Source organism: Armigeres subalbatus, chromosome 1 (assembly GCF_024139115.2).
Source record: "Armigeres subalbatus isolate Guangzhou_Male chromosome 1, GZ_Asu_2, whole genome shotgun sequence".
Lineage (NCBI taxonomy): Eukaryota > Metazoa > Arthropoda > Insecta > Diptera > Culicidae > Armigeres > Armigeres subalbatus.
This window is the reverse complement of record NC_085139.1, coordinates 203,354,779-203,382,344: the sequence shown is the minus strand read 5'-3', so window position 1 is coordinate 203,382,344 and position 27,566 is coordinate 203,354,779. Positions and strand designations below refer to the sequence as shown.

The 27,566-nt window shown below is 42.5% G+C and overlaps 2 protein-coding genes across 5 annotated transcripts in view; one reads left to right on the top strand and one right to left on the bottom strand.

Annotated features, from left to right (window-relative positions):
• The window catches only part of LOC134205686 (myosin heavy chain 95F), a 121,313-nt gene extending 117,679 nt beyond the window's left edge, over window positions 1-3,634 (bottom strand). For 2 of the 4 annotated variants that reach the window (XM_062681202.1, XM_062681200.1), the window contains exons 1-2: window positions 3,386-3,633; window positions 2,763-3,059 (exon numbers count right to left, since the gene is read on the bottom strand). The gene's annotated coding sequence lies outside the window, so the exon portion shown is untranslated. Of the gene's footprint in view, window positions 1-2,762; window positions 3,060-3,381 lie in introns of all 4 variants that reach the window. The other 2 variants (XM_062681203.1, XM_062681201.1) reach the window with 2 other exon arrangements.
• A 9,712-nt stretch (window positions 3,635-13,346) lies between these two features.
• LOC134210010 (pre-mRNA-processing factor 17) lies at window positions 13,347-15,647 on the top strand. The gene is made up of 4 exons (XM_062686037.1): window positions 13,347-13,724; window positions 13,800-14,834; window positions 14,956-15,311; window positions 15,381-15,647. The coding sequence occupies exons 1-4, from the start codon at window positions 13,515-13,517 to the stop codon at window positions 15,556-15,558; spliced, it is 1,779 nt and encodes a 592-aa protein (XP_062542021.1). The 5' UTR covers window positions 13,347-13,514; the 3' UTR covers window positions 15,559-15,647.
• Window positions 15,648-27,566: the final 11,919 nt, after the last annotated feature.

Below are 27,566 nucleotides of genomic sequence, written 5' to 3'. Positions count from 1 at the left end.
AAATACGAAAAAAACATTGACGACTATAGATATTTTCAACTTGAAAAGTCAGCCACTTTTTTACCCGCATTGATATTTAGATATTTAGCTGAAGATCACATTTGGGATGTGCACTTTCAGATTCCCACGGAAAATCTAGCGCAAAATTTTGAGAAAACGCGATTTAAAAAAAACTCGTTTGCTTCAAAACTTGTCTTTTTTTCCTTCATAGCAACTCAAATTTCAATATTTTACTATAATAAGCGTTATTGCCAATTTGTTCGTGGTATTTTGCGAATAAAAATTCGATGTCGTTTGGAAATTTATACATAGTTTTAATTAAAGAGTCGAAATAAGCCCTTTTCAAAAGTCAGTCGCGAAATGGCTGGAATTGTTATTTAACAACATTTCATTGCTATGAAAACATAAAAAAACATCTTATAAGCTCGAAAAAGGAAGAAAATATTTTTGTCCGCTAGTTAGCATGGGGAGGCCCCATAGTGCAGTGGTAGCTTGGCTTTAACTAGAGTCTTCGCAGTTATTGATTTGGGGTTCGCTAAGGGGATACGGGATTGCGGGGCGGTAGTGTCCCGATGGCTATGTGGTGTCAACGACGAAGAAAAATCAGATCACTCCATATTTAATATACAAAAATTGAATGGTTCGTCACAACATGTGTCGACGTACACTAGTAACACATATTTCTATCAGATTCACATAAGAACTTTCAGTAAGAATAATAATATTTTGAAATATACATATGTATTACATTTTACATTTATATTATTTTTGTACAGTTCGTCATCGAGGATGACGACATGTGTAAGTATTTTTTTATAATAGTTTAATTGATATATTGGTTGTTCTAATTTTAACTAATAATGGTTGCATGGATCGCATCACTTACCAAGGTGAATCCTGATCCATGTAATAACGTACCCTGTCCCTACTAACCAAAATCCTTCCTGTGACAACTGTGGAGATGCAGAGGTGTTCTCGGTCTCTAGTAGCAACGGATGTCACACCAACATTCCTTCCCTTCCCCGATGACCGTAAGGACGTGGCCGGCGCCGTTATTGGTCCATTAATATCTTGAACTCTCAATCTGTGCACATTGAGGTTGGACAGCTAATCCCAAGCCCCAACTATTGGTTCCCTGTGCAATTTTGATTGTTCTGATCAATCACGGAGTAGCAACTACGAATTGTGCGGTCATCAAGCTCAAGCTCAAGCTCAAGCTCAATAGAAACACCGTGGACGAAATAACACGAATTGTCGAAGAAGTACGACTAATCTACAGCAAGGCCGGATTTTAAATCAGAAATTGGCAGTCAAACTCTGATGAAGTAACTACTTCGACGGGTCGGGATAGATGCGAATAATAGGTAGAATAATTCCTTCTGTTAATTATTCTGCTAAAACGACTGGAGTAGAGTAGATGTCAAAGGATTGCACTGAACGGAGCCAAGCGGCTCTTTAAATTTAACAAAATCTCATAATAATGCGTATAATATCAATTTGAATTGGTCTTCAATACCAAATTTTCAAAACGACTTTTATTTTGCTGCCGATGAAAATATTGTCATTAAACGACATTTCCAAAAAAACAGTTTTGAATAACATCAATAACGTTTCAAAATATATTGAATTCACAAGAACTAATTAAATAACTGGCGATCACCGGGAAAAGTACGGAAATTTTCTCGACTTCCCTGGGCATAAAAGTATCATCGTGTTATACGAATGCAAAAATGGTAACTTGGCTTAGAAACCTCGCAGTTAATAACTGTGGAAGTGCTTAATGAATACCTATGAAAATTAAGGTGCGAGGCGGAAAAGTAAGGGAAGATCTATTAATTACGTAACGCAAAAAATGACAATTTTTAACCCCTTTCTTTTTCAGTTATTGATTTTGATTACTTAGAGGCATCAAAAATATGTTCTAAGGGAACATATAATAAGCCAATAATCTCCTATATACATAAAAATGAATTTCTGTCTGTCTGAACCTTATAGACTCCGAAAAAAATTATATACAGAGGTTTTTGGGGTCGGGGAAGGTTCTTAAGATGGTTCGAGACCCCTCCCTCCTTTGGAAAGGGGGGCTCCCATACAAATGAAACCGGAATTTCTGCATAACTCGAGAACTAATCAATTTTAGGCGAAACGAAGTTCGTCGGGTCTGCTAGTAGACAATAAAACAAGATACAATTTTTAACGGGAGAATTTATTGATTGGTAACCGTTCTACGAATTGCATTTTTGTATTTTGCTTTTCTCGCACAACGAAGTATTACCGAAAGGCTTTGATTTCACTACGAAAACAAACTTTTTATAGGAGGCTAGGAAACCCATATATAACAATCGACGAATTGAGCAAATGTCCGTGTGTGCACAAAAGCCTGAAAAATCATTAGTTAACTTTTCAAATAGTAATTTTCAACCGATTTTCCTGCAACAAGTTGCATTTGAAAGTGTGCAAATCCTAGTTAATCACAATTGAATTTGAAAACGGTCGATCAATGTGTTTAAAAATTATGGAAAAATCGTGAAACAAAACAGATGGGGTCATGGCTAAATCCGAGTAAGGCAGTATCACTACTAGGTGAATAAATTTGTTTATTTTTTCTATTGGAGATTACTAAGATGAGAATTATAATCATATCCAGTAAACTTACAATTCACAACATAGTACATACAAAATTTTCCAATGTTTCTTTTCTTCATTAACTGATACCCATTCAACAAATTTGGAAGCACTGGATTGTGCATTACTCTTCTTACCTTTCGCAATCGAGCGGAGGAAGTCTTCCCCTCTATTTGGATAACTGGAGTGGTACTCTCTGCAATATCTCCCCTGGGCCTGAACCGGTACCAGCAGCAACAGCAACTACTATGAAAGTTTCGCCAGCAGCTGGAAACAATTTTTCACTGATTTCGACCTAAATAACGTGATTCTGTGTTCGTTTTCACTGGCAAATTTTCGACACTAGAATTTTCACTATCACTGTAGTATTTCTGATTTATCTTCGTCACTCTATTTGATCAGCAAAATTTGTACAACAAAATTTTGAAAACGCTCTGTAATTAACGTTACATATAAAATAGGATAAATATTTTACAGCTCTTCTTTATTAGTCATTATAAAAAGTTAAGCGAGAAAACAGATAAAATTCGCACTTTTTTGCTCGCTAATTAATTTAACGAATTCTGAATCTGAACCATTCTTTAGTAACTGAAGCACAAAACTATGACATTTCGCAAAACTCAACAGTCCCGAAACTACACCGGAAGAATAGGTGAAACGCACCGGAACGGCGGAAGCGTAAATAGCGATTTACTTCCTGTGTCAGTGTTTAGGGTCTGTTGTTTCCAACGGAGAAGGCGACGGCGGACTGGTTACCTACCAACGCAACGGAGCCTCCGCCCCCGGTGTGTGTGATTGCAAAGAACAAGAAAACTTGCCACGGGAGCAGCTCTGCTCGCTCTACCAGAGCTAAAACAAGCACTTCGGGAATAGCACAAGCACCAACAGCAGGAACAAAAACACAAAAAAAAACTTGAAACGTTGCACCACTTCAGCAGCTAAGCTGGAGAGTAAACTCAGAGCACAACCGACCGAACAGAGCGACGAAACCGAACTGAAACGCTACTGTACTGATGGCTCGAGCTTTGAGCCGGGCCTGGTTGGAAACTGACAAACCGAAACCACGCAGCAGCTCGCTGTTGGGTGGGCTGATGTTTTTATTGCGGCCGGGGGGAAATTCGAGCATAAAATGAGAGTATGCTCACGTATGCTACTTTTTCTCCGAAGAAAGCATGAAGCTTTTGAAGGGATTCGTGAGCTTGATCAACCCGAACAAAATAGTTTGACGTTGGACAACGTATTACCCGAAAGGCCGAAAGTATACTGGGTGTCAAATCATAATCGAAAATTGGAAACCGTCACGAAATCATGCAATATTTTGAGCGTTAATAGAGCCTTTATCGCTTGATGGATTTTTGAGATCTATATATCAATCGATTCGGAAACTCTCAAGCAATTTGTCAGTTTCATTGAAACATTTGCTTATTTACGATAAACTATTAAAAATTTCAATTTTTGTCCTACTCAGTAAAAATATCAGAACTAACAGACGAATCCAAGTAAAAATAAGAAGAAGATACACGACGTTGTTAACTTTGACAGATCCTACAGCACAGCATAGGAAGATCATTTTAAAATGCTTAGGTATAATAAATTCTAGACAAAATGTAATTAAAATCTGATTGAAGTATGATACGGAAAAAGTTCCAAGCTGTATGATAAATACATTTTTGGAGAATATTCAAAAAATTGAAATAAGCTTCCGAATATGTAATTCAGAACTTTTTCCTTATCCTACATCAATCAGTTTTTAATTATAATTTGTCTAGAATTTATTATACTCAATGATGATGATGATGGTCCCGCCACATACCCCTACAAAGGTTTGAGCTAGACGATTTATCTTTAAGATAATTAATTGAATGATATAATAACAATTTAATCAGATTTGCAAAAAACAAAAACGATCTGATTACCATCGCAGATATGAATTACATAACTTTTCATTACTATCCAGCAAAAAATGTAAATTAAAAAAAAAACTGTTGTTTTCATCTACAGATTCTCATAAGCATCGGTAGTGATACTTCGAGTTTATACTTAAATGCAAAACTTGTGATACCTCTCGCACAGATTTCAAAAGTTCCACCAAGAATCGCGTTTCATGTTTATACAAGACCACGTTTATCACTCGTAAGCATCAATAAAATTAATAATCTAAGTCGTCAACAAAACTAAAACTTGTGTTACCGCTCCGTCGATATCAAAAGTTTCGGTATCAACCACGGGAACAAAAATCTACCAGATAGCCCATTACTAATCCGAAGAATCATTCAAACAGTTGAAAATTCGCAAGTCTGTACATAAATTTTAAAAATCATCCATATCTGCTTTGCGCGCGCGCGAGACTCAAACTTTGTAGACTACACAAAAAGGTCAGATTACAATTACGTCAATATATATAAAATCCATCATCATCATCGAGGCGAACAAAACAGTTTATCATGGCCTCAATAAATGTAAAATACAATTGTCCAAACAAACAATCCGTAGGTCAAACTTCGTCAAGATACAAAATTTATTGAATTATAAAAAGTCAACTAAGTAGCTGCTTAAAAGGCAGCTTTTACGTGCGAAACACAAAGTCTCTTAAACTGTGATAATGTCGTTGCACGTTTGATATGTGTAGGCATCGAATTGAAATAATTGATACCTTTAAAAAACAAAGAATTTTGTGAAGCTCCATGCAAAAAGTATGGTGTTCTTATATCTTCCGCGTTTCTAGTGTTATATCTATGAATGTCACTTCCTCTTTCAATTCGATCACACAAATATCGAGGCAGCAATCCGTTAATTACTTTAAAAATGAACACCATTGTCAAATACACAATTCTTTTGCTTCACCGAGAGCCACTGCAAAGCATCCAACAAAAAGTTGAGGAAGTGAATCTGTTACATCTCAAAATCAAAGTATAATCTTATTCTGCAAACGCTGCAATCTCGATATTTGTGTCAGATTTGCTAATAACAAAATGGAAGGGCAAAAGTCCAAGTGAGGAGAGATGATTGATTTGTACAACTGTATTTTGCTAGCAATATTTAATTCGTTTTCAGTCGACAGAGGATTCCATACTTCTTGGCTATTTTCTTGATGACATTGTCAATATGTTGGTCAAATTTCAATTTATCATCAATAATCACGCCAAGATATTTAATTTCCCGTACGCGATCAAGTGTCTCTTCATCAATTTTCACCGAGACATTATCAATTGAACGATTTCGCGAAATAATCATGTACTTTGTTTTACTAATATTCAATTTCAACTGTTTGTACTTCAACCATCTACTTAAAGAATGCAAATCTTCATTCAAGCGTTCAATCGCATCTTCTAAGTCTCTAGCTGCAATGAATAACACAGTATCATCTGCGAATAAGTTTATATCACAAAACGTAAAACCTGTCGCATGTCATTTATATACATAATAAACAAAAGGGCCCCAATACACTTCCCTGTGGCACTCCTAGGGTGTTCTCCATGGGACGAGATACAGAATCATTAAAAGCAGTCCGTTGAGTTCTGTCAGACAAATAGCTTTTAAACCAATTGTATGCAGAACCTGAAATTCCAAAGCGCTCCAAAGTTTTCAACAATAAGGGCCTAGAAATTGTCTCAAAAGCGCGTTTAAGATCCAAGAACACAGCAACAATCGTATCTTTATGCTCTATGCTTTCTTTCCATTTACACACTTAAATCAAAAATTTCAGCTCGGTAATATTTTTTACTGATTTTATCCAGTAAAAATAAATTTTAACCGAGTCATCAATAAAATGTAAAAATCTTACCGATATCTGTATTAATTTTTGCCGAAGATTCAGCAGAATAAAATGAAATACTGAATCTCGGTAGTGTAGATTACCGATCTGCACCGTATTATGAAAATCTACCAAACTTGTCAAAAAATATACCGATCGCTCAGTAAACATATTAATCATTTACTGAGTAATCGGTAAGTTATTTACGGAGCTCTCAGTTTCCGATCAACAAGCGTGATGCTCGATGTGACGCCATGTTTTCCAATCAAATCTTTAACTTTGCGTTTCTGACTACGGTTCGTGCAAATTCAATTCTGTGAATAATCAGCATGCGTGTAAGTATAAATACATTTGATAATAATTGTATAAATATTGTATTAATGTTTGAATTGTTATTTATTACTAAATTTCTGAAATTTCAGGAATTTCTATGGATAATGAAATTTCCACTTTTGCGACTGTGTGGCATAGCGCTAAGGAATTGAACGTTCCGAAAAAAGTGAAAATAGTGGAGTGAACAATGTGCTCGGACCAAACCTATTTCCCGCAACTACCAGCTTGACACATCTTATTTGCTGAGCTCACTGCGCACCACTTTTTCTTTTACCCATTGGATCGATTTTCAAAATCAATTTCACCGAACTGTCCGTTAGCAGTTATCAGATTACGGCAGTGTTTTTTTGCCACAACAGCTTTAGTTATTCAAGATTCATTCATCTCCTCCATGTACTCCCATCTGCCACTAAGATGCTTCGCAGAAGCCTCCACGACAAAAAAAGAAAATAAATCGAAATAAGTAAATAAATCATTATTACTGAAATTTTTGGTGTTTTATTTTTCAATGAGAAACTGCATTACAAATTACATTTTATTCGGTATTTCGGAATACAAAAATCTGCAATCTTTTCACAGATCCACCCGTATTAATTTTTACCGAGTACTCAGTAAACTTTACAGTTCTACTCGGTATTTATTGACATTTCACTAGCGTAGAAGCTGAACCGACACCTCGGTAATTGAAATCGATTACCGAGGTGACTACCGAGAGCTCAGCTGTTGAGAAATCGGTAATTCGTTTACTGAGCCCGGTGAATAAATTTAAGTGTGTAGCTAATACCAAGTTCAAAGCGGTTTCGCAGGAGTGACCCTCCCGGTATCCCGATTGTTCCGGTATTAACAAGTTATTACTATTTAAATACATAAGTAGCTGGCCTTTAACAACAAGTGTGCAACATGTTGATGGGACGAAACTCTTCGGCTTTAATCGTTCCAGCAACTTTTTGAATTGAATAACTATGATTCCTTCCAAACTTGCGGCACGTGCCCAGTTTGCAATGATTCATTTATCAGGTCCAGCAGGTTGTGTCCGATGACATGAAAGCAATCTTGTATAATTTTAGCATTAACATTATCAATACCAGCCGTTTTTCCTAGATTAAAACAAATCGTTTCAAGTTCTTGAAATGTAATGGGGTGAAAACCTTCGAATCTCAAGTTACTGTTAACTGGCTGTTTTATTTCGTCAGGTTCATCCACTAACTCGATAGATCGGTTAATGGTTGAAACGCTTTCAATAAAATAATCATTGAATTTAGACGCGATTACTTCTTCCGACTCTTCTAATGTGCCATTAAAAGTTATGGATCGCGGTTTACAAGAACTAGGTTTTAACAATGATTTTAATATTTTCCATAACTCTTTGCTGTTGTTTTGATGCTGATAAATTTTCCTCTGAATATATTCGCATCGAGTATGCTTTAAACATTGCGAATATTTATTCCGCGCAACCTGGTACCTATTCCAATGATTTTTATTATTACTTTTACGACATTTTTGTACAACTTATCTCTTTTACGTTTAAGACGTAAAGATCTAGATTGTACCAGCTGTTTGAATTATTCAAAGTTACTAATTTCTGTTCAACTAACTGATTGGTACAGGATTTTAAGACGCTCGTGATAACAGCTGCTCTTTGATCTAAATTACCAGTATTTTCTCGAAAATCCACGTTTGTTTCGATAAGGCTCGTAATTGCTTGTTTCGAATATTTTCTCCAGCACTTAAGTTTTACCAAATCGTTATTATTACTACTGTCATCTGTAATGCTAATGACTAGTGTTTCATGATCGGTTACTTTTAAATCACAATTCGTAACACTAGTGACAGAATCAAAGTTAGAGTAAACATGATCAATCAAAGTTCTACTGTGCCGAGAAATACGCGTATACTCATTTACTTTTTGTTTTAAATTAAAAAAGTCAACTAATCGCTTCAAATGATTCGAATTTGAATCGTCACACCAATTGATATTAAAATCGCCAGCAATAACATTTAATTTACTAGGATCCATAAACGACTCTAACCAGTTTTCAAAAATTTCCAAAAAATGCTGGTCATTAGCACTGGGAGAGTGATATAAAATACCGTAATTACCCAACTTCATGCCACGTACAACTGCAATGCCTAAGAACCAATTGCCATCGCAAACTTCGTTCAATTGAAGCTTGAACTGAACTGACTCTTTGACATAAATAGCAACTCCGCCGGTGTGTCTCGAATGTGATAGACAAGCAGCAACACTATATCCCGGAATACTATATTGATCAAATGCTTCTAAGTTAACAATATGAGTTTCAGATAGAAATACTAAAAGTGGACGTTTATCTTCTACAATCTTACGTAGTGCAACGTAGTTTGTAGACAAACCAGCAATATTCAAATACAAAATATCTAAATTATTCACATTTCTACTGGAACTTGGTTGCTATTCATTGAAACGTAAGCTGCTCTTTTTACGATCAAATAACCTTTTATAAACTTTACACTCAGTACTAAATGCTCCGTGGTTTACGTCCAGATTCATTTTACGTTCTTTATTCATTTTCAAACAATTGATACATTTCAAAGCAGTTGACGTGCAATCAGATGTTTTGTGACCTTCACTGCACTTAGAACACGCAATACTATTCTTGCATTCCGTACTCATGTGCCCAAATTCTCCACATTGAAGCATCTTAGAACACTAATTTCCGGGAACTACAAGGCACCGATCAAACCTTATATTCATTTTTTTCGCGGTCAGCAAGCAACTATGAGTATCCTTATCGACTTCAATCACAACATTGTATTTGTTGTACTTGAAACGTGGATTTTCGTACGTCCTGATAACCTTTACTTCATTTATAGCGATGTCTTCATTTTGATTTTTTAAAATCTCGATGAAGTCATCGGAGGATAATTTATCGCACATGCCCATCACTTTAAGCTCGACTTTAAGCCTTGGCACCGATGTGGGAACAACAGCATTGTAGCTTTCACCCAGATCGCTTTGAATGCCATCTTTCACAACATTTACATTGTATCCTGTTGCACACTCAGCAATAATAGAGCCGTCTTTCCCGTTCCTAAAGTTACTGATTTTGTGTGTTTTTGGATCTAATTTATCGTTCAAAAATTTCCGAGTAGCATCACTACTCTGGTTGGACTCTTTAGGTTTAATCACAATAACCGGGCGAGCCTTACGTTTACTTTTCGCTTCCTGCGTTACAGCAATTTTTTCGTACTTTTAACTTTATTCCCAGTTTTACTTTTCACAACATCCATGAAACTAACGTTTTCTGTCAACAAATTTTCCGACGCATCGCTAACGTCATCAAGAACCTTACGCTTTTTAGGTCTGGGATTCTGACCAGGCTCCGAAGCCGTGCTAGATGTACCATGCATTATATTCATTGCAGCTAAGCTCTTATTCGAGTTAAATTGAAAAATGAACTTTTCATATTTTCCAACTCTTGACCAACTGATTTTTGGAAGCCACTAATAGCCTCACCCAAAACGCAATTCAATTTACTTGCCAATTGTTCCATACCGAGCTTCAACGCGCTGTCTATCTGGGCAGTAATGTGATCTCGGATGCCACCAATCGATTCGGAGAGAGAAGAAATTTTCTTCATCTCTTCCTCAAAACGGGTAACGTCCGACACCTTTACATTCTGTCCGTCGCAAAGCCGACTCGACAGACAGTCCGAACCAGGCTTGTAAAATGTCATCTGCATGTCATTTGACTAATTTGTTCATAACTTTCTTTAGAAGCCAAATTTATTCCATAATTTTAGATGTACTCATAACGCTTGAGTAGGGCTATATTTTTGTCCAAAGGTACATTGCTCTAAATATAACATCTGAGGCTGGAGAGTGAAAACTCTCCAAAATGTCACGTGTCATTTGACATAATGTCATTTGAATGACATTTTGCCACGCCCCTTTGGTGATTGTTACGGTTACACAATATTTCCCCTCAGTTCGATCAACAAAGAGACCGGACTAATGGGTCTCCTTTATTGATTATGCGCGTGGCATTTCATTTGAAATGTCGTGGAGAGTGGATAGCGGTCCCAGTCCCGTCGTAAACTAGTCGCCCAAGTAACCAAAAGTTCCTTTAAGAGTACGTTTTTCGCTTAAGCAGCTCAGTGAAGCTGATTAAGCGAAAAACGTACTCTTAAAGGAATTTTTGGTTACTTGGGCGGTTGTTCTCAGATGGCGGTGGCGGTCCCAGCATCGGCGGAAATGCTGAAGTCGATGGCGTGGGTCGTCGTCGTAGGCTGATAGTGATTCGAAAGGTGCATTGTTGGAAATCGGTTCTTCTCAGGACCACAATTTTTAGACAAGGTACACTATAGTTGTGTGAAGAATGTTGTTCAAAGTGGAACATGTGCACAAGCAAATGTTTACGTGCTACAAGCGTGGTGATGAAAACTGTCGGTTTAACATTCCATACTGGCCTATTAACCATGCTAGAGTGCGGTTAATACTAGAATCATAAGCATAATGAACTACAATGCTACAATTATGTTACAATAATATCTTTACGTTACCCAACGTACACCTTGCGGTCGTGTCTTATTCACAACCCTTATGATTTTTTTTTAGAACAATCTCGGTCGTAATCTGGGTGGTACGCATGCATTCTATGCATAGAATCGATTTGGTTGTCAAACTGAAGCCAAATTTTTCTATTGTGCAAGAGCTAAACAATGAAGATTGTGCTTATGTTCGTTTTAGATCATATATTGAGAAGTATTGTTATTATTTGGGGAAAAAATAAAAATAAACTTAGTTTGAGTTTTGTTTTCTTTGTAACAAATATTTTCAGATTATAAATATTTCGAGTGGAAAATTAGTAGGAATGCAACTAAAAAGCATTCGTTACGAAATTTTACGAGATTCAGCAGCTGATTGGGGCAGGAATGAATGTAAACCATCGTAAAGTCATGTAAATATAGAGTCTCGCGCAATGTTTGACAGCCAACCCGGATAAAAAATACAATAGAGTTGCAATAAAACATCATAAAAATACAATACATTTTATTTATGAACATTACATTCTACACTGCCAAAAATATCTATATAAGATATATTTATGTGTCGCCGTTATAAATTTTTGCAACAGCTCCACTCTAATATAATCGATATAGAACCACACATAAATTAAACAATTGCTAATTCGAGACCACACATAAAGTTTATTTGGATATATATTTTATTAGTAGTTCGCGTGGAGAATGGTTTATGTGTGCGCTGATATAGATTTTTAGTAGTGTATTGTTTTTATATCATACCAATTAAAGTGCCATATTGTTGTTCCAATAGACGTACATTAGATTCTATTTTCAGTAAAAAGTTGGCAATAGAATCACAATAAATTCAATTGTAATGGCAAAAATTTGTTCGAGAAAAAATCGATTTTTTTATTGTAAAGATACATAACAACCCCTATTTTTCTATTGTAAAACTGCCATTTACAATAGGCTTTATGGTGGAAAACAATATTCTTCAATGTTATTCTATTGTGAGAATCAAGGACGGAAATCTTCGTTTTACTATCAGTTGCATCGATGCTCAGTAGGCAGCTTCGTCATTGATTCGTGTTTGTTTTGATCAGACGCTCGGTAATGCAGGCACGAACATCTCGCAGCATGCTGTCAAACTTCCATACCAAATTTACCGCCCGATCCTCAACAGCCGATTGATAATCGAGCGTAAAAAATGAATATCTACCGGGGAAGTAATGAATATTTTGAATTGCACTTGATTTGCACCAATAAATGATGATTATTTTACTTTATATACTAAACAGATGCATATATTTTAGGAATCTGACTTCAAAATGTTGAATCCATGCACCGCAGTATGAAATGATATTCATATTTTGAGATTTCAAATTGAATATCAATGTGCCAAGTTGAAGATTCATTTTTGATACACTCTGCACAATACAACGCTGACACCGAGAGTCGTCGCTTGCTGCTGTTGGTGCACATGCCGTCCAATTCATTCGCACATTCAAATTCGGGAAGGACTAGCAACTTGATTGTGTGTTGGATGTCAGCAATTTGAGTGTAGTTGAAATGACTTTTTCTGTCCCTGGTGAGAATAGAGGTAATAAACTATAGAGGGAGATTGTCGCTGTCGTCACTGGCGAAACATCTTTTGCTGGCGATGATATGGCACTAAATGTCAACGAAGGAAAAATCAGAACGTTTTGACAGATAGGTACCCAACATGTTTGGGGGCGATAACAAAGGGAACCGCAGCGACAATCGTCCTCTATAGTTTATTACCTCTATTATTGTGAGCCACAATAGAGTTTACCGTAATTACTATTAATTTCAGCGTACGGTTACAATAATTTCTATTGTAATTGTTTTGGATTTTTTTATTAGGGAAGTAACTGCAAAATAATATAGTTTATGGAAGTGATTTCAAAATATCCCTCTACTCGCTTGAGAGCAAAAAAGCGGTTCTATCCACAGCACCCAGGTGGTAATGAGAATCTTGCCCTAAAAATATTTAACTAATTTCTTGTTCATCTTAAACTTTTTTTAAATGTTCTGCTAGAATTTATCCTTGCATAAAAGATGAAAAGCGATTTTTCTCAGTGTAAGATATAAAGCTCATTTTTGACATTTTGCAACCGACTCGACTACCCGAATACGTAAACAAAACGATTTTACATCGCCAGGTTTCGTTATTTTCATCTGTTTCCTAAAAAAGTGTAAATTAGAACGATTAGAGCTATTTAAATTTGTAGATTATAATATTAGTTAATGTAAAAACACTACAAGAACTTGTGAGAATGTTGAGTCTTCAAGCGTACGCTAGCGGAAGTGGCAGTAGTGATGGAAGCAGTGATGACGATTCGGAAACCGAACAGCGTCAGGCGGTTGGCAGCAAAGCAGTTGTTCCAACCGATGATGAAATGGCGCATCTGAAGCCCATCAAGGATCAATCTATGTCCGTGGCAAAGTCGTTGCAAGTCTGTGCAGCACCGATAGTCGTTCCTACGGTAGGGTTTTCTTTGTCTTTAATGCTAAGCTTTAATTCTAGTTCGCATGTTTTTAACCACTGATAAATGTTTTAGGAACAAGCGGATGTTTCGCGAATGTTGGCTCCCAGTATTAGTGAATTGCACTACAATCCTCGGTACGAAGAATTGTTTGCTCCAGTAGCAGGTCCAGCTAACCCCTTCCTAACGGAACAGATGAAAGCCCCAAAAAACACCATAACAGGCTTCGTCGAAAAGGCGCACATCAGCGATTTCCAGTTCGATAATCAGCGGAAAACATTCCACAGCTTTGGGTACGCATTGGACCCATCGGTGGATACGAGCCAGGCCGGTTCAGATGCAGGGCCAAGCTATGTGGGACATTTGCAAGCGGCCTACGACACCGATGGCAAAACGGTCTTCGAGTCGAGCAAACCCAATCGAAACGGCGACAAGCGGAAGCGTGTCAAGAATGCCAATCCGGAAGATGTAGAAGGCTTCTTGGGACCATGGGGAAAGTTTGAAGACGAGGAAACGGTTTCGCGTCCCAGCGAACAAGAACGTGCCGAGATCGAAGAGATGATGGCCAAAAAGCAACGAAGGAATCGTGTCACGGAAGATAAACCGATCGAGGAGAAGTCCGTTCTGCATATTAAGGATTCGGTCGATTATCAGGGTCGGTCATTCTTACATCCGCCACATGATTCTGGGGTTAACTTACGCAAAAGCAGTGCCCCGGATCGGTGTTTTCTGCCGAAGGCTCACATTCATACGTGGACCGGGCATACAAAGGGCATTTCTGCCATCCGGTGGTTCCCTGTGTCGGCTCATTTGCTCCTGTCATGCAGTATGGATGCGCGCATCAAAATCTGGGAAGTGTATAACGAGCGAAGATGTGTTCGGACTTATTCGGGCCATAGACAAGCTGTTCGTGACGTCAGTTTCAACAATCGAGGCGACCGGTTTGTTTCTGCCGGATACGATCGTTACCTAAAGCTGTGGGATACAGAAACCGGAGATGTGATATCACGGTTTAGCTCTCGTAAGATTCCGTTCTGCGTCAAGTTTCATCCCGATTTCAATAAGCAACATTTGTTCGTGGCCGGAACGTCTGATAAAAAGATCATTTGTGTAAGTTCAATTTTATATTTGTTTCGTTTTGATTGTAGGTGTTTTTTCTTATTATATTTTTATTTTCGATTTTTGCCCTTTATTTTCTTAAAATATCTCACGTTAACTGTTTGCCTTCCAGTGGGATACACGCAGTGGCGATATCGTACAGGAGTACGATCGACATCTGGGTGCCGTCAACACTATCACCTTCGTCGATGAGAACCGTCGATTCGTCACCACCTCGGACGATAAGAGTTTACGAGTATGGGAGTGGGACATTCCAGTGGATATGAAATACATTGCGGATCCCACGATGCACTCGATGCCGGCGGTCACCCTATCACCGAACGGAAAGTGGCTCGCCTGTCAGAGCCTGGACAACAAGATCGTCATCTTCTCGGCCATTAATCGGTTCAAGATGAATCGAAAGAAGACCTTTACCGGACATATGGTATCCGGCTATGCCTGCAATTTGGACTTTTCTCCTGATATGAGGTATGTTTGGACAAGCCCAAAGCAATCATTTCAACCGGACCATAACATTGTTATTTGACCTTATTTCAGTTACTTGGTGTCTGGCGATGGCGATGGGAAATGCTACATTTGGGACTGGAAGACGACCAAGCTGTACAAGAAGTGGCAAGCGCACGAAAACGTTTGTATTGCGACGCTGTGGCATCCACACGAAGCAAGTAAGCTTGTGACGGCTGGTTGGGATGGAGTTATCAAGTACTGGGACTAACACAGTAGTGGATAATATCAACGTAGTCATGAGTGAGTATGTGGGAAATGTATGGTGAAGAATATATGAACGACATTGCAGAAAAATTACTTTTAAAGAGTTGGTTGTGTTCGATGACTTTCCTCATAGTGATCCAAATTGAGCATAATTTTTCATCATTATTGCGAACATGGAATGTAAAAAGAGTACCTACGTGTGCCGCATTTGACAGGTCTCCTGCTTGTTTGGAACGCGGTTTTATTTATATCGTCACAAAAATTGTCCTTCGCTCGCTGCCGTGTCACTGTAAAAGCCTTTCTTCACGCAGAACCAGGGTTTGCAGAAATCGCTCTCAATAGATAGCGACCAACGATAAAAGACAGGCAAAAACCTCTTCGAATCATAACAAGCCATGAAAACAAACTATCGCACTTGTATACAAGTTGGAAAAAAAAAATCTGCTTCGGATAGGCAGCCTCCATCGTTGGGGTTCGAAACGCTTTGTTCTCGCTCATTTTATGTTGAAGACCATATGTTTTCGCACACCTGTGTAAAACAAGTTGCATTGCATCCTCAGAACTGGTGCCCCCGCAATTGAGGCTTTTTAAAGGAAATTTATCATGGGTTGTAGCCCCCCGAATCAGTTCATTATCGTAACAGCTACCGAAAAACGTCTCTCACTGTATGCTACCTATCGAGAGTGTATACAGACATGATAAGTGAGAGATTTTCTCATTCTACTTTGGAATTAAACCCAGCACAGAAGTAATAAACTAAACTTATTCATTTCCATTCGGAGAATGTATAAAATATTTATCCCTGTTTGAGTGAGCGATGTTTATAAAGCTGATTTTTGAACACCGGACCACCCCTACTCTCCCTCAGGTCAATGCTTTGTCTTTTTTTTTTCTTCCTAAGCAATGGAGGGGGAATCTGCTCAACAGACATCCTGGGTTGTCCAGGAAGTGCGATGTTAGGGACCACCTCCGACAGCAAACGAGGGAGGCAGGGCTACATCCCCGACCCGCTAAATCGTTTCCATTGCCGCCAAGCCCATAGTCCCTTCGGTACAACCAGAAAGTAATGCTTCAAAGGGGGGGCAGTGCACAACGCACCCTCGAGGTTAGCCGCGTGTCCTTGCAGCACCGAACATCGTGACTCGTTTTTTAGAAGAACACCATGGTATTGTGCCAGCGCATTGCCGGCTTTCCGGGTGGCCTTACCACGCCCTATGTCCTTGGAAGGTGGGAAGGGTCGACTTCGCGCCTGCTTCACTCTGCAAGGCTGGTATCAAGAATGAGTATGCCGCGTGCACCCCAAATTGACCTCTCTGCGATAGGGCCTACTGGCCAACACACAGAGGGACTTGCCGACGCGGAGCCTACGCCTGCTCCAGCCTTGACGAGGAGCCCTTTCCGTCCTTGGGCTCGGAACCAAGCATGTGGTCACGCATTGTGCGAAAACGTGGCCAAACGAACAACACGTGTTCCGTACGGGCGAGGCCGAGGGTCCGAACCGGTGTAGATACTGTCTGAAGCAACCATGGCTTGTAAGGACCAGGGTCAGGTGGAAATTGATTTTCCCATGGACCCACGTGCCTATCTCCGGTATCAACATATGTGTCCATCTTACCTGCACTGTAATTTTGCAGCACTCTTAAACGCCGGGCACTTCGAATCCCCCATGGGGTGCTTGCTGTTCGCAGCTTTGCTGGAACAAATCAAACAATAGGGAGGGGTTCGTGCAGTATTGTACCTTATGTCCCTCCAATCCGCAGCGTCGGATTGTGTCAGGGCCTTTGTAGTCCCATTGCTTGTGCCCCGGTTCCATGCACTTGAAGCAAACTTCGGGTTGCTCGTATATGCGCACAGGGCATACCGACCATCCCACTTTGACGCTCCCTAACTTACTACCTTGGAGGCGTCAGCTGCAGATAGCCGAACCAATGCTACCTGCGTCCCTGCCGGACCTTTCCGTAGCCGAACGGCTGCGGTGGGCGTCTCCACTTCACACTGTCGCCGCAGTGCCGTGACGAGCTCTTCGACTTCGGTGATCTCGTCCAGGTCTTTAACCCTTAGATTCACCTTCGTCGTGAATGCCCTCACCTTGACCGTCTCGCCTAGGACTTCCTCCGCCAACTTCTTGTAGGGGGCGCTCTTTTCTGAGACGCCCCGCTTCAGCTCGACGATTATCTCGCCCATCCGGGTACGTCTTATTCGACGTACGTCAGCGCCAAGTTCACCGAGCTTGGCGTCACTCCTCATCGCCTTCAAGACGTCCGAGTACTTACCCTCATCCGTCTTGATGACTAGGGCATCGGCCCTGGAGCGATTGGCGCCTACCTTAGACTTCTTGCTACCCTCATTCGCCTGAGCCTTCTTTTCGGCCCTTGATGTCTTCGGTTTCCTCTTGTTCGTCCAGGAGGCTCTCAGCTCTCAGCCTGCCGTAACCCCTTACCACCGTCTTTCCTGGGTGGACGGACCTTTCCAGGTCCTTCCTCCCCCGGTATTGGAGGTACCTGGCCGGGGTTCAGCTTTCCAGCCCCACTACCCTTGTTCGGGGTAGTAACCCTCCGCGTTTTGGAGCGGCCCCAGGGAGCTCATCCCCTGGAGACTGTCTCCCCCGTTTTTGTGTCTGCTCCGTTGGAGCAGTCACCCCCGACGTGCCTGCGAATACTTGAGCCTCAGTCTGGGTAGACTTTGGCACCACCGTCTTCGCTGGCACGCCCTCGGTCGATTCGACCTTGCCCGAATCCGCGAATCCTTGGGCCTCAGTCTGGGTAGACCTCGACTCCACGGATTTCACTGGTTTACACTTTGCCGTCTCGACCGCCCTCTCCAGCTTGGCGTCCAACATCGACTTTCGAAGTTTCAGCAAGCTCCTCTTGAGGTCCTTACTGATATTATGCTTCGATGACGCAAAGTCGATGATGGCGTCCAGCTGTTCCGTCGCCACCTCGAAGGCCTAAAGCCCATCGCATTTGCGGTTCATCGCCCTCACAAGCAATGGGCCGTCCATAACCACTACCGGCGTAACCGGGGAGAAGGTTAAGTGACCCACGCTGGCGCTGCGCACCGAGCTTCTGACTATTTCCTCTGACCTCCTAGGCGAAGACCTGAACAACCCACCTTTTGCGAAGGGGTTGTCGCCTACACTACTACCACTAATTGAAGAATTGACTTGGTTTTCCATTTTGGTCCCACGAGTTGCTCAGAAAAAGAGGTCCACCACGCCAGAGCCCAGCATGACGCGGTAAGGGACAATTACTGTGGAGGATGCCCAGGTACCCCACAGGCTCCGTTAAAGGCCTAGCTCATTATTCCACCCCCCTGGCCATGCATCCCCTCGGCAAGGGTCCCTTAACGCCTTGGGATTAGGGGTCAGGGACGATGGTCCCCTTGGTCGGACCCCCACTCTTTTTTTTTTTACAAGGGAGAATGCATTTACACACTAACCCAGTACACGTGCATTGTAGTTGCCAAACTAGCACACGGAAGTGTACTGGAGTGTCGGACTCGACCATACCGGTAATACCGACTAAACTTCCTTGGGCTCCACCATCGTTTCCCCCAGGAACTACCTCCCAGTACTACTACTGGGGGATGGCAGTACTAAACGTACTCGCTCATTCTCGCTCACACAGGCACCCGTCCCATGCGAGACTGACTTGGGTGCTCGCTCTATCGCACCCTCAAACACATCCTACATACTCTGTTGCACCTCTGTCATGCCGTGCGGGTCTAACTTGTGTGCCCACCCTTCTCATGCCATGTGGGTCTAACTTGTATGCCCACCCAAACCCTTGATTCACGCTCATACACTCCATGCTTGCACACACGCTAACGCTCCTATGAGTCTGACTTGTGTGCTCACCTCTATCATGCCGTGCGGGTCTAACTTTTGTGCCCACCCTTCTCATGCCATGTGGGACTGACTTGTATGCCCACCTTTATCATACCATGTGAGACTGCTCACCTCTTTCATTCAGTTCGCGCTGACACATACTTCTCTAGTCATTCGACCTAACACTCCCTCTGGCATCCCTTGTGGGACGTTTCGCTTAGGTTCCCACTTCTGAGTCTGACTCACCTCGTTCATGCCATATGAGACTAGCTCAACTCGACTCAACTCATTCCTTTCGTACCATGTGAGACTGACTTGGATGCTCACCCACACTCCTCTGCCACGCCGCGGGGTATCAGTAGTCACAGGAACCAACATTCCTGCGCTACTCCCAGTCCATACATACACCTAGTCATTCACACTTCTGCCATGCTTCGAGGTGACGATCTCGGTTGCCACCCGCTGCACCATTACCTCTGCATGGGCAGACAATTCACACACTTCTCCGAGTTCGGCACTTTCGCTCTAACTAACCAATCACAAGTTAGTCATGCTTGTCGATTGTTGCTCGGCGCGCCAGATTCTCTGCGAGCTGCAGGCAATCTGAGTGGTTGCAGTCGAGACTGCGTTCCACTTCTCCACCGCTTGACACATCCTCTGAATAAGATTATCCGTAGTTGTGTCCCGGCCGCAAACGTCTAGCATTGCTCTTCTTTCGACGTCGAAACGAGGACATACGAACAGTATGTGCTCTGCAGTTTCGTCAACACCTGGGCAGTCAGGGCAGACGGGGACCTCCGCGTGCCCAAACCTGTGGTGGTACTGTCGGAAACAGCCATGGCCTGACAGGAATTGTGTCAGATGGAAGTGAACCTCCCCATGGGGTCTCCCCACCCAGCTTGATATGTTAAGAATCAGCCGGTGGGTCCACCTACCTTTCGAGGAGTTATCCCACTCGCGCTGCCATCTGGCAACCGAAGTCACCCTGGTACGCTCGCGGGCTCCTCTGGTGCCACGTAGGTCAAAACACTCCTCGTCTTCCCGGATGACCAGCCCGACTGGCATCATACGCGCTATCACGCAGAATGTGTCGTGCGATACCGTGCGGTAGGCCGATATCATCCTGAGACACATCAAGCGGTAGGTGCTCTCCAGTTTCCGCAGGTAACTGGTTACCCCCAGTGCTTTTGCCCAGGACGGGCCGCCGTACCTAAGAATAGATGCGGCAACGCCTGCCAGTAGCCTACGTCTACTGGCGCACACCTTCGAGCTGTTGGACATCATCCTCGATAATGCCGCCACAGCAGTCGAAGCCTTCTTGCACGCATATTCGACATGGCTACCGAAGGTAAGCTTGTCGTCTATGATGACCCCAAGAATCTTCAGACTCCGCTTTGAAGTGATCGCGACGTCTCCCACGTGTACAACTGCATGTTGTGCCGACTTACGGTTGCTGACGATAACCACCTCCGTCTTATGTTGAGCGAGCTCAAGGCTTCTCGCACTCATCCAGTCCGCCACAGTGCTGATCGCGTGTTCTGCGGTTAGCTCTACTTCGGGGATTGACTCCCCGTAGACCTCTAGGGTTACATCGTCAGCAAAGCCGACGATCTTCACGCCAGGAGGGAACTTTAGCTTCAGAACCCCGTCATACATCAGGTTCCATAGTACCGGGCCCAGGATTGACCCTTGCGGGACTCCTGCGGTAATAGGAACACTTTTCTGATCGGCATCGGTCTCGTATAGCTGCACACGGTTCTGGAAGTAGCTTTCCAAGATCCGGTACAGTCCCACCGGCAGGCTAAGCCGGTGTAACGAGAGCGCGATGGCATCCCAGCTTGCGCTGTTGAATGCGTTCTTCACGTCCAGTGTCACCAACGCACAGTATCGAATTCCTCACCTTTTCCGTTGGATCGCTACCTCTGCAGTCTTGAGGACTGATTTGATAGCGTCCACCGTGGACTTACCCTTCCGAAAACCAAACTGGTTACACGACAGGCCATCCGTATCCTCTGCGTACGGGGTGAGCCTGTTGAGGATGATCCTCTCGAGCAGTTTACCCGTCGTGTCGATCAGGCAAATTGGTCTGTACGCCGATGGGTCGCCCGGAGGCTTCCCGGCCTTCGGAAGCAGTACCAACTTCTGCCTTTTCCATCTCTCAAGGAAACGACGCTCATCTAGGCATCTCTGCATAGCTAGCCTGAACATGTTCAGGTTCGCTATGATCGCTGCCTTGAGTGCACTGTTTGGAACTCCATCGGGGCCTGGAGCTTTGTTCATCGCAAGGGTGTTAGCCACTGCGAGTAACTCTTCGTTCGTCACCGGAGCCACCATTTCGGCCACACTCCCAGCGCCTTGCAGCGCAGGAGGAGGCCAGGGACTTGTGGCTCGGGACGGGAAGAGTACTTCGATAATCCTCGCCAACCGGTCCGGTGACCGTTCGGGGGGTGAAGAGCCCTCTTTGGTCTTGGCCATCACGATCCTATAGGCGTCACCCAAGGATTCGCATTGGCACCCTCGCACAGGTTGTCGAAGCAGGCTCTCTTGCTGCTCTTAATGGCCTTGTTAAGGGCCAGTCTCGCAGCTTGAAACACTTCCCGGCGGACCGCTCTTTCCTCCTCGGTGCGGGCTCGTTGCGTCCTACGTCTAGCCTTGAGGCAGGCTGATCGTAGGGCTGCAATTTCGGCACTCCACCAGTATACCGGGCGTCTGCCATTTCTTGGCAGGGCTTTCCTCGGCATAGTAGCATCGCACGCGCGTGATAGGACAGCTACCAGCGCATCCCCGCTTAGACTGTCGGTGTTGGACTCCAGTCCCAGGGCCGCGGTGAAAACTTCGCTGTCGAAGTGATTGGTCTTCCACCCACGGACCTGACAGGGATCACCCGCCCTCGGACGCTGCACAGCATAGTTGATCTTGAAGCGAATTGCTAGGTGATCACTATGGGTGTAGCCCTCGTCTACCCTCAGTCCAGGTCCGAGACCAGACTGGGGCTGACAAACGTTACATCTATCCATGACTCGGCCCCATTCCACAATAGGAAAAAAGGAGGTATTTTTGGCCAAAATTATGAATCCTGCAATAAACGGTGGTATTCATCATAAAAACATAGATAGAAAAGAAAAATATTTTTTCTGAGCCATCAATGGGGTATGGGGCCAATTTTCGGCATAGCATCGATTTTTGACATATTCTACAAAACCAACGGAATTTGGTCACTTTTTGGCTTGCAATAAGCCTGTTCGATGCTAAATAAATTCCTCATGGTCATATACAGTCAAATTTCACTCGTTGGGCTATCTTTAGATGGACTACGATTTAGTTGGGCGCCCGTTAGTTGGGCTGTAGCCCACTTAAAACGAAGGTGGACGTCAAATTATGACATCAACGGCAGTTTTTTTTCTTTTTCGCAGTTGGCAGCTCTGAATTTCTATTGTATTCGCTGATTTGACAGATGAAATCTCAGCCCAACTAACGAAAGTCTTTCACTAGATGGACTACGAGTTTAGCCCAAAGAGCGAAAGTTGACTGTATTGTATATTTGTGTCACAGACATATGGACGCAACACAGATTTCTTAAAATGATCAAAAAAGCACTATTAGCTTCTTGTGTTGAAAATTCACGAATAGAACTTATTAAACCAACAAAGGAGGGCAGAACAGATTCAATTAGCGTCATTTTGTGACATCAACGAAATGGAGATTCATTTATTTTATATTTCATTAAGATTTCTTTCATAATTATAAAAAGGTATTGTGGCAAAGAGTTATTCACACTACTCATCCAACACGTTATGGTTAAATCTATAATTCGCTCCTATAATGTAGTAATGTCAAAATTGTAAATTTTGAACAACTTCCCTTCTCACTGCTTAACGCTTTTTATATGATAGATGATTTTTTCTTGAATTATGCGCAACGTTAAGGTATAACCCTTTCCCTTAAAATGTTATGTAAATTGTGTTCGTCACCAAATTCAATTAAAGTGGCATTATTAAGTAACTCAGATTAAAATTTAAAAATAAGAAGTTTACCAAAACACCTGATTAATCCCCCTAGCGGTAATGTTGTCTTTCTCGTACATTATAAGAAAATGTATTTTGGCCATAACTTTTGAGCCATATTTTTAATAGGGAACAACGTATCAACGTTCTCTGACGAATGAAACTTGTTGCGAGTAAGTCGGTTTAGAATAAGTGCTTAAAAAATGTTAAGACCATTTTTGCTCACACACATACAGACATTCACACACACGTACACACAGACATCACCTCAATTCTTCGAACTGAGTCGATCGGTATACAACACTATTAGTGTTTGGGCTTTTTTTTAAATGCTTTTAGAGCGATCATATAGCTTCTACGTATACTTTGTACACGAGAAAGGCAAAAATGGGCAATTTTTAAAATTCATGTATCTTACAAAGTTGTGAATTTGGGCAGAATTTTATTCATGGTCCTCAAAGTTTAAGAGTTCAATAGTGTAGTGCATGATGTTTTACTGCGGGTATTGCGTTTGTTCGTTAAATATTGCGTAAAATATGCTTTTACAAATCTACTAAAACTAAATTCTGAACGGAGCTGTTATTACATTATCAAGCCTATTGCATAGATCTGTTTAAGAGCTTTGTAACGATATATAAATATGTTACTTTTGAGACGAAAACATGCCAAAGCTGTCCGTTTTCCCAAAAACGTAAAAATATAATTTCTAGGAGGGCTACTTTGAACGCCCCCTCCCTAAAAAATCTAAAAAATAAAAACCGTCCTGATTATAGAAATATAAGTTATTAGCTGTGTATTCATCACATTTTACACGCCCAAATCGAAAATTGGCCTTTTGGTAGTTTTGGCCACACCTTTATATGGGGCTGTCCTATTGTGCATTCCTACGGAATGTGCTACTGGCTCCGTCATTGACAAGCACTGCGTCGAGTTTTGCAAGTGCCTCGAGTAACGCTTGTCCCCTCTGATTGGTGCAGCGGCTGCCCCATTCCACTGCCCAAGCATTAAAGTCTCCCGCTATAACGAACGGGCTCCGACCTAATAGGTCGGCCGATAGCCTGTCGATCATCTGGTTGAACTGTTCTCTTGGCCACCTTGGTGGGGCGTAGCAGCTACGATCGAACACCCCATTGATCTTGGCTATCGCGACACCCTCAGCGGAGGAGTGTACAACCTCTTGAACGGGGTACCTTCCCGTTGTGCAGATTGCCGCCGACCTAGACCCGTCCGCCACCCAGTTGCCATTGTCGGCAGGGACGTTGTACAGGTCGGGCAGCAGGGCGACATCGATCTTCAACTCCGAGACCGCCTGCCACAGTAGTTGCTGGGCAGGTGCACAGTGATTTAGATTCATCTGTGTTACTTGCACGGCTTTTTCCGATTGGCTTCTCGAAGGGACACGCAGGTCCGCCCATAGCATGGTTGCGGGCCTGCTTCTTCTACTGGCGCAGATAAGGCACCTAGGTGCCTTGTCGCATTCCTGCGCCTTGTGTCCCTCCTCGCCGCAGCGACGACACATCTTGCTTCGGTCTGGGCCCTTGCAGTCATAAGACTTGTGCCCGGACTCAAGGCACCGGTAGCACCTGTCCACTGAAGGTGGCTGGAGCACGCTTACTGGGCATACTGACCAGCCAATCTTCAGCTTCCCTTTCTTCGTGACCTTTTTGGCGTCAGCCACCGGTAGTCTGAGATAGGCTACCTGCGTACCAAAGAATCCCCCTCTTAGACGTACAGAGGACCGCTCAACCTCTGTGCCGCACTGCTCTTTGGCGGCAGAGACGCCGTCTTCCGCGGTCGTGACCTCGTCCAGCTGCTTACACTGGAGGGTCACTTCCGCACCCAACGACCTGACCTGAGCGCCGTCACCCAAGACCTCCTGGGCTAGCTTTTTGGATTGCGCGCCACGCTTCAGTACCAAGATCATTTCACCGTTCTTGGTACGTCTAACGCTGCGCACATCCTGGCCCAGGGCCGATAGGCTATCGGCCGCTCGCAGCGATTTCAGGACATCGGCGTATTTGTCCTTGTCGGTTTTCACCAACAATGCCTCGCCTCTGTCTCTCACCTTCTTGGACCCCCACTCTAGCTGATGTCAGAAAGACAACAGTGCCCAGGCTGCACTACCAGCTAAGTACAAAACCCTTAGCTGGCGTTCGATTGTCATCGGAAGACCCGTGGAAGCGTGAGATTGGAACTTGTGAGGACCAGAGCTATGTCGCTCCTTCCCAGACGTCAACTCACCATTTCGCAGCTTTGTCCGAGGGCTATCCCAAATGGCGTAATGCCATTTGGCATAACGAATTGAATAGCAATAGGCTTGTTGCGCCCACCGCAGTATAGTACGAAAATTGATTAACACTACACCCAATTAATTGTTAGTCCATAACGCACTTTGTACCCTACACTCCATTTTCAAGCTTCACACGATATTCCCACACGACACACAATAGCCAGTAGTCAATAGATGAACCCAGTGTTGTGCTGAATCATTGTCAGACGATAATGATTGCAATTTTCATGTGACAACTTTTCACGTGAAAACAGTAGGCGAGTTGTCGCTGGCGACAACTTCTCAAATTATGTACTCAAACGATAATAAACACAGAATTTTCATTCAAACATTAATCTTTACTATGATCAGCTAATTGACAACAGTCCCGTTATATATTCTATTTGGCGTTATGGTTTCATGGTGGTAAGGAAAAAGTGTTCAAAATGTAACGGTAAGCGCTTCAAATCAAGATACGATTTTCAAACGATTCTTAATCACTGGCGAGCTTTTATCACTTGATAATTTAAAAGTAAGATCGCGAGTGAGTTTGATCATCCTCGATTTTTTGAAAATTTGATTTTTCCCAACCCTGGATGAACCTAAAATTATCCATCTCTGCATAAAATGTTGGTGGGGGCGATGTTTTCATCGGCCGCCACTGTTCTGATTTATATACTCACTTTCGTGAGAGTGAAAGACAAATGAGTACAAACTATGTGTAGCATAACTTTAAATAAAAGCGACAGTCTTTGCTCGATACAACACGTATACGGACGTGAATCCGAAGTTTCTAAGTCCTCCTGGTTCTATTTCTGTCCGCCGAATAACCTGTCCCTTCGGAAGAATCCAACATAAAACACCTTGATGACCAGTTAGTATGTTACCGTCCCTCTGCACCGAATACACGCGACCGTTTGAACAGTACGCAGTGAAGTGTTCTATCTATCCCCGACCGAAATCCTCCAGTAAAGTGTTTCAGTTAGTGACCAGTGACCTAATTCCGGATCAGTCCGTTCAGCCGTTGTAGACATAGAGCCGTCAGAGAGGATTCCGAGGCGCAGGCAGGGCTATTTGACATAAAAACCATTTGGCATAAAAACAAATAATCACAATGATTTTTGTTCATTTGGCATAAAGAAAAATAAAAACACTATTCAGGCAAACGCGTGCTGTACAAAAGTTATCTGTCTTATTTCCTTATTCTGGGCAAACTTTTTCGCCTAATTCCTTCTAATTTCGGTCCTGCTCGGTCTAGGTCTAAGTTAGTAATCGCATGTCGAACTCAAATTGAGGACCTGAATTCAGTTGGCCATTCCTGTTGGTCTATGCGGAATTGCGTTCCCAAATGTTTGGTAAACACTTACTTAGTGAAATTGACTTCAGAAACCAGAACCTTCGAAGTATTCTGGGTTGTGGCAATGAGCTATAAGCTCTTGTACGCCTATGTGTTGTATGCCCTCTTCAAGGGCCCTTTTCCAAACTTTCCCTTTGATCTTCTATTCACATTCCATTCCATTACTAAAGAGGAATAGAGATCAAAGAACGTTACCCAATTTGGTACCTTCCAGCATAACGATTTGGATACCTAAGGCATAGAGCTGGGACCCCACAAAACATTATGTACCGAAACTAATCAGTTTTACTTATCTTGTAATCTTGTAATCTTGTAATATCAACGCACCCTCTGACCATAGCCTATCTGCGTTGTATTTAAATACCGCTGAGCGATACGTCTACTGGGCAACACGTCCGGTGTGCACTGCACTAAGATCTCCTTAGATGCAACCGGACCGAGATCTTACTTAAGGCTCCGAATGGTCCGTTTAGTTGTGATATGTTGCCATAAAATAGAAATATATGCACTTGCTTTTCTAATCTACGGGAATATTTAAATTTACTAATGATATTGA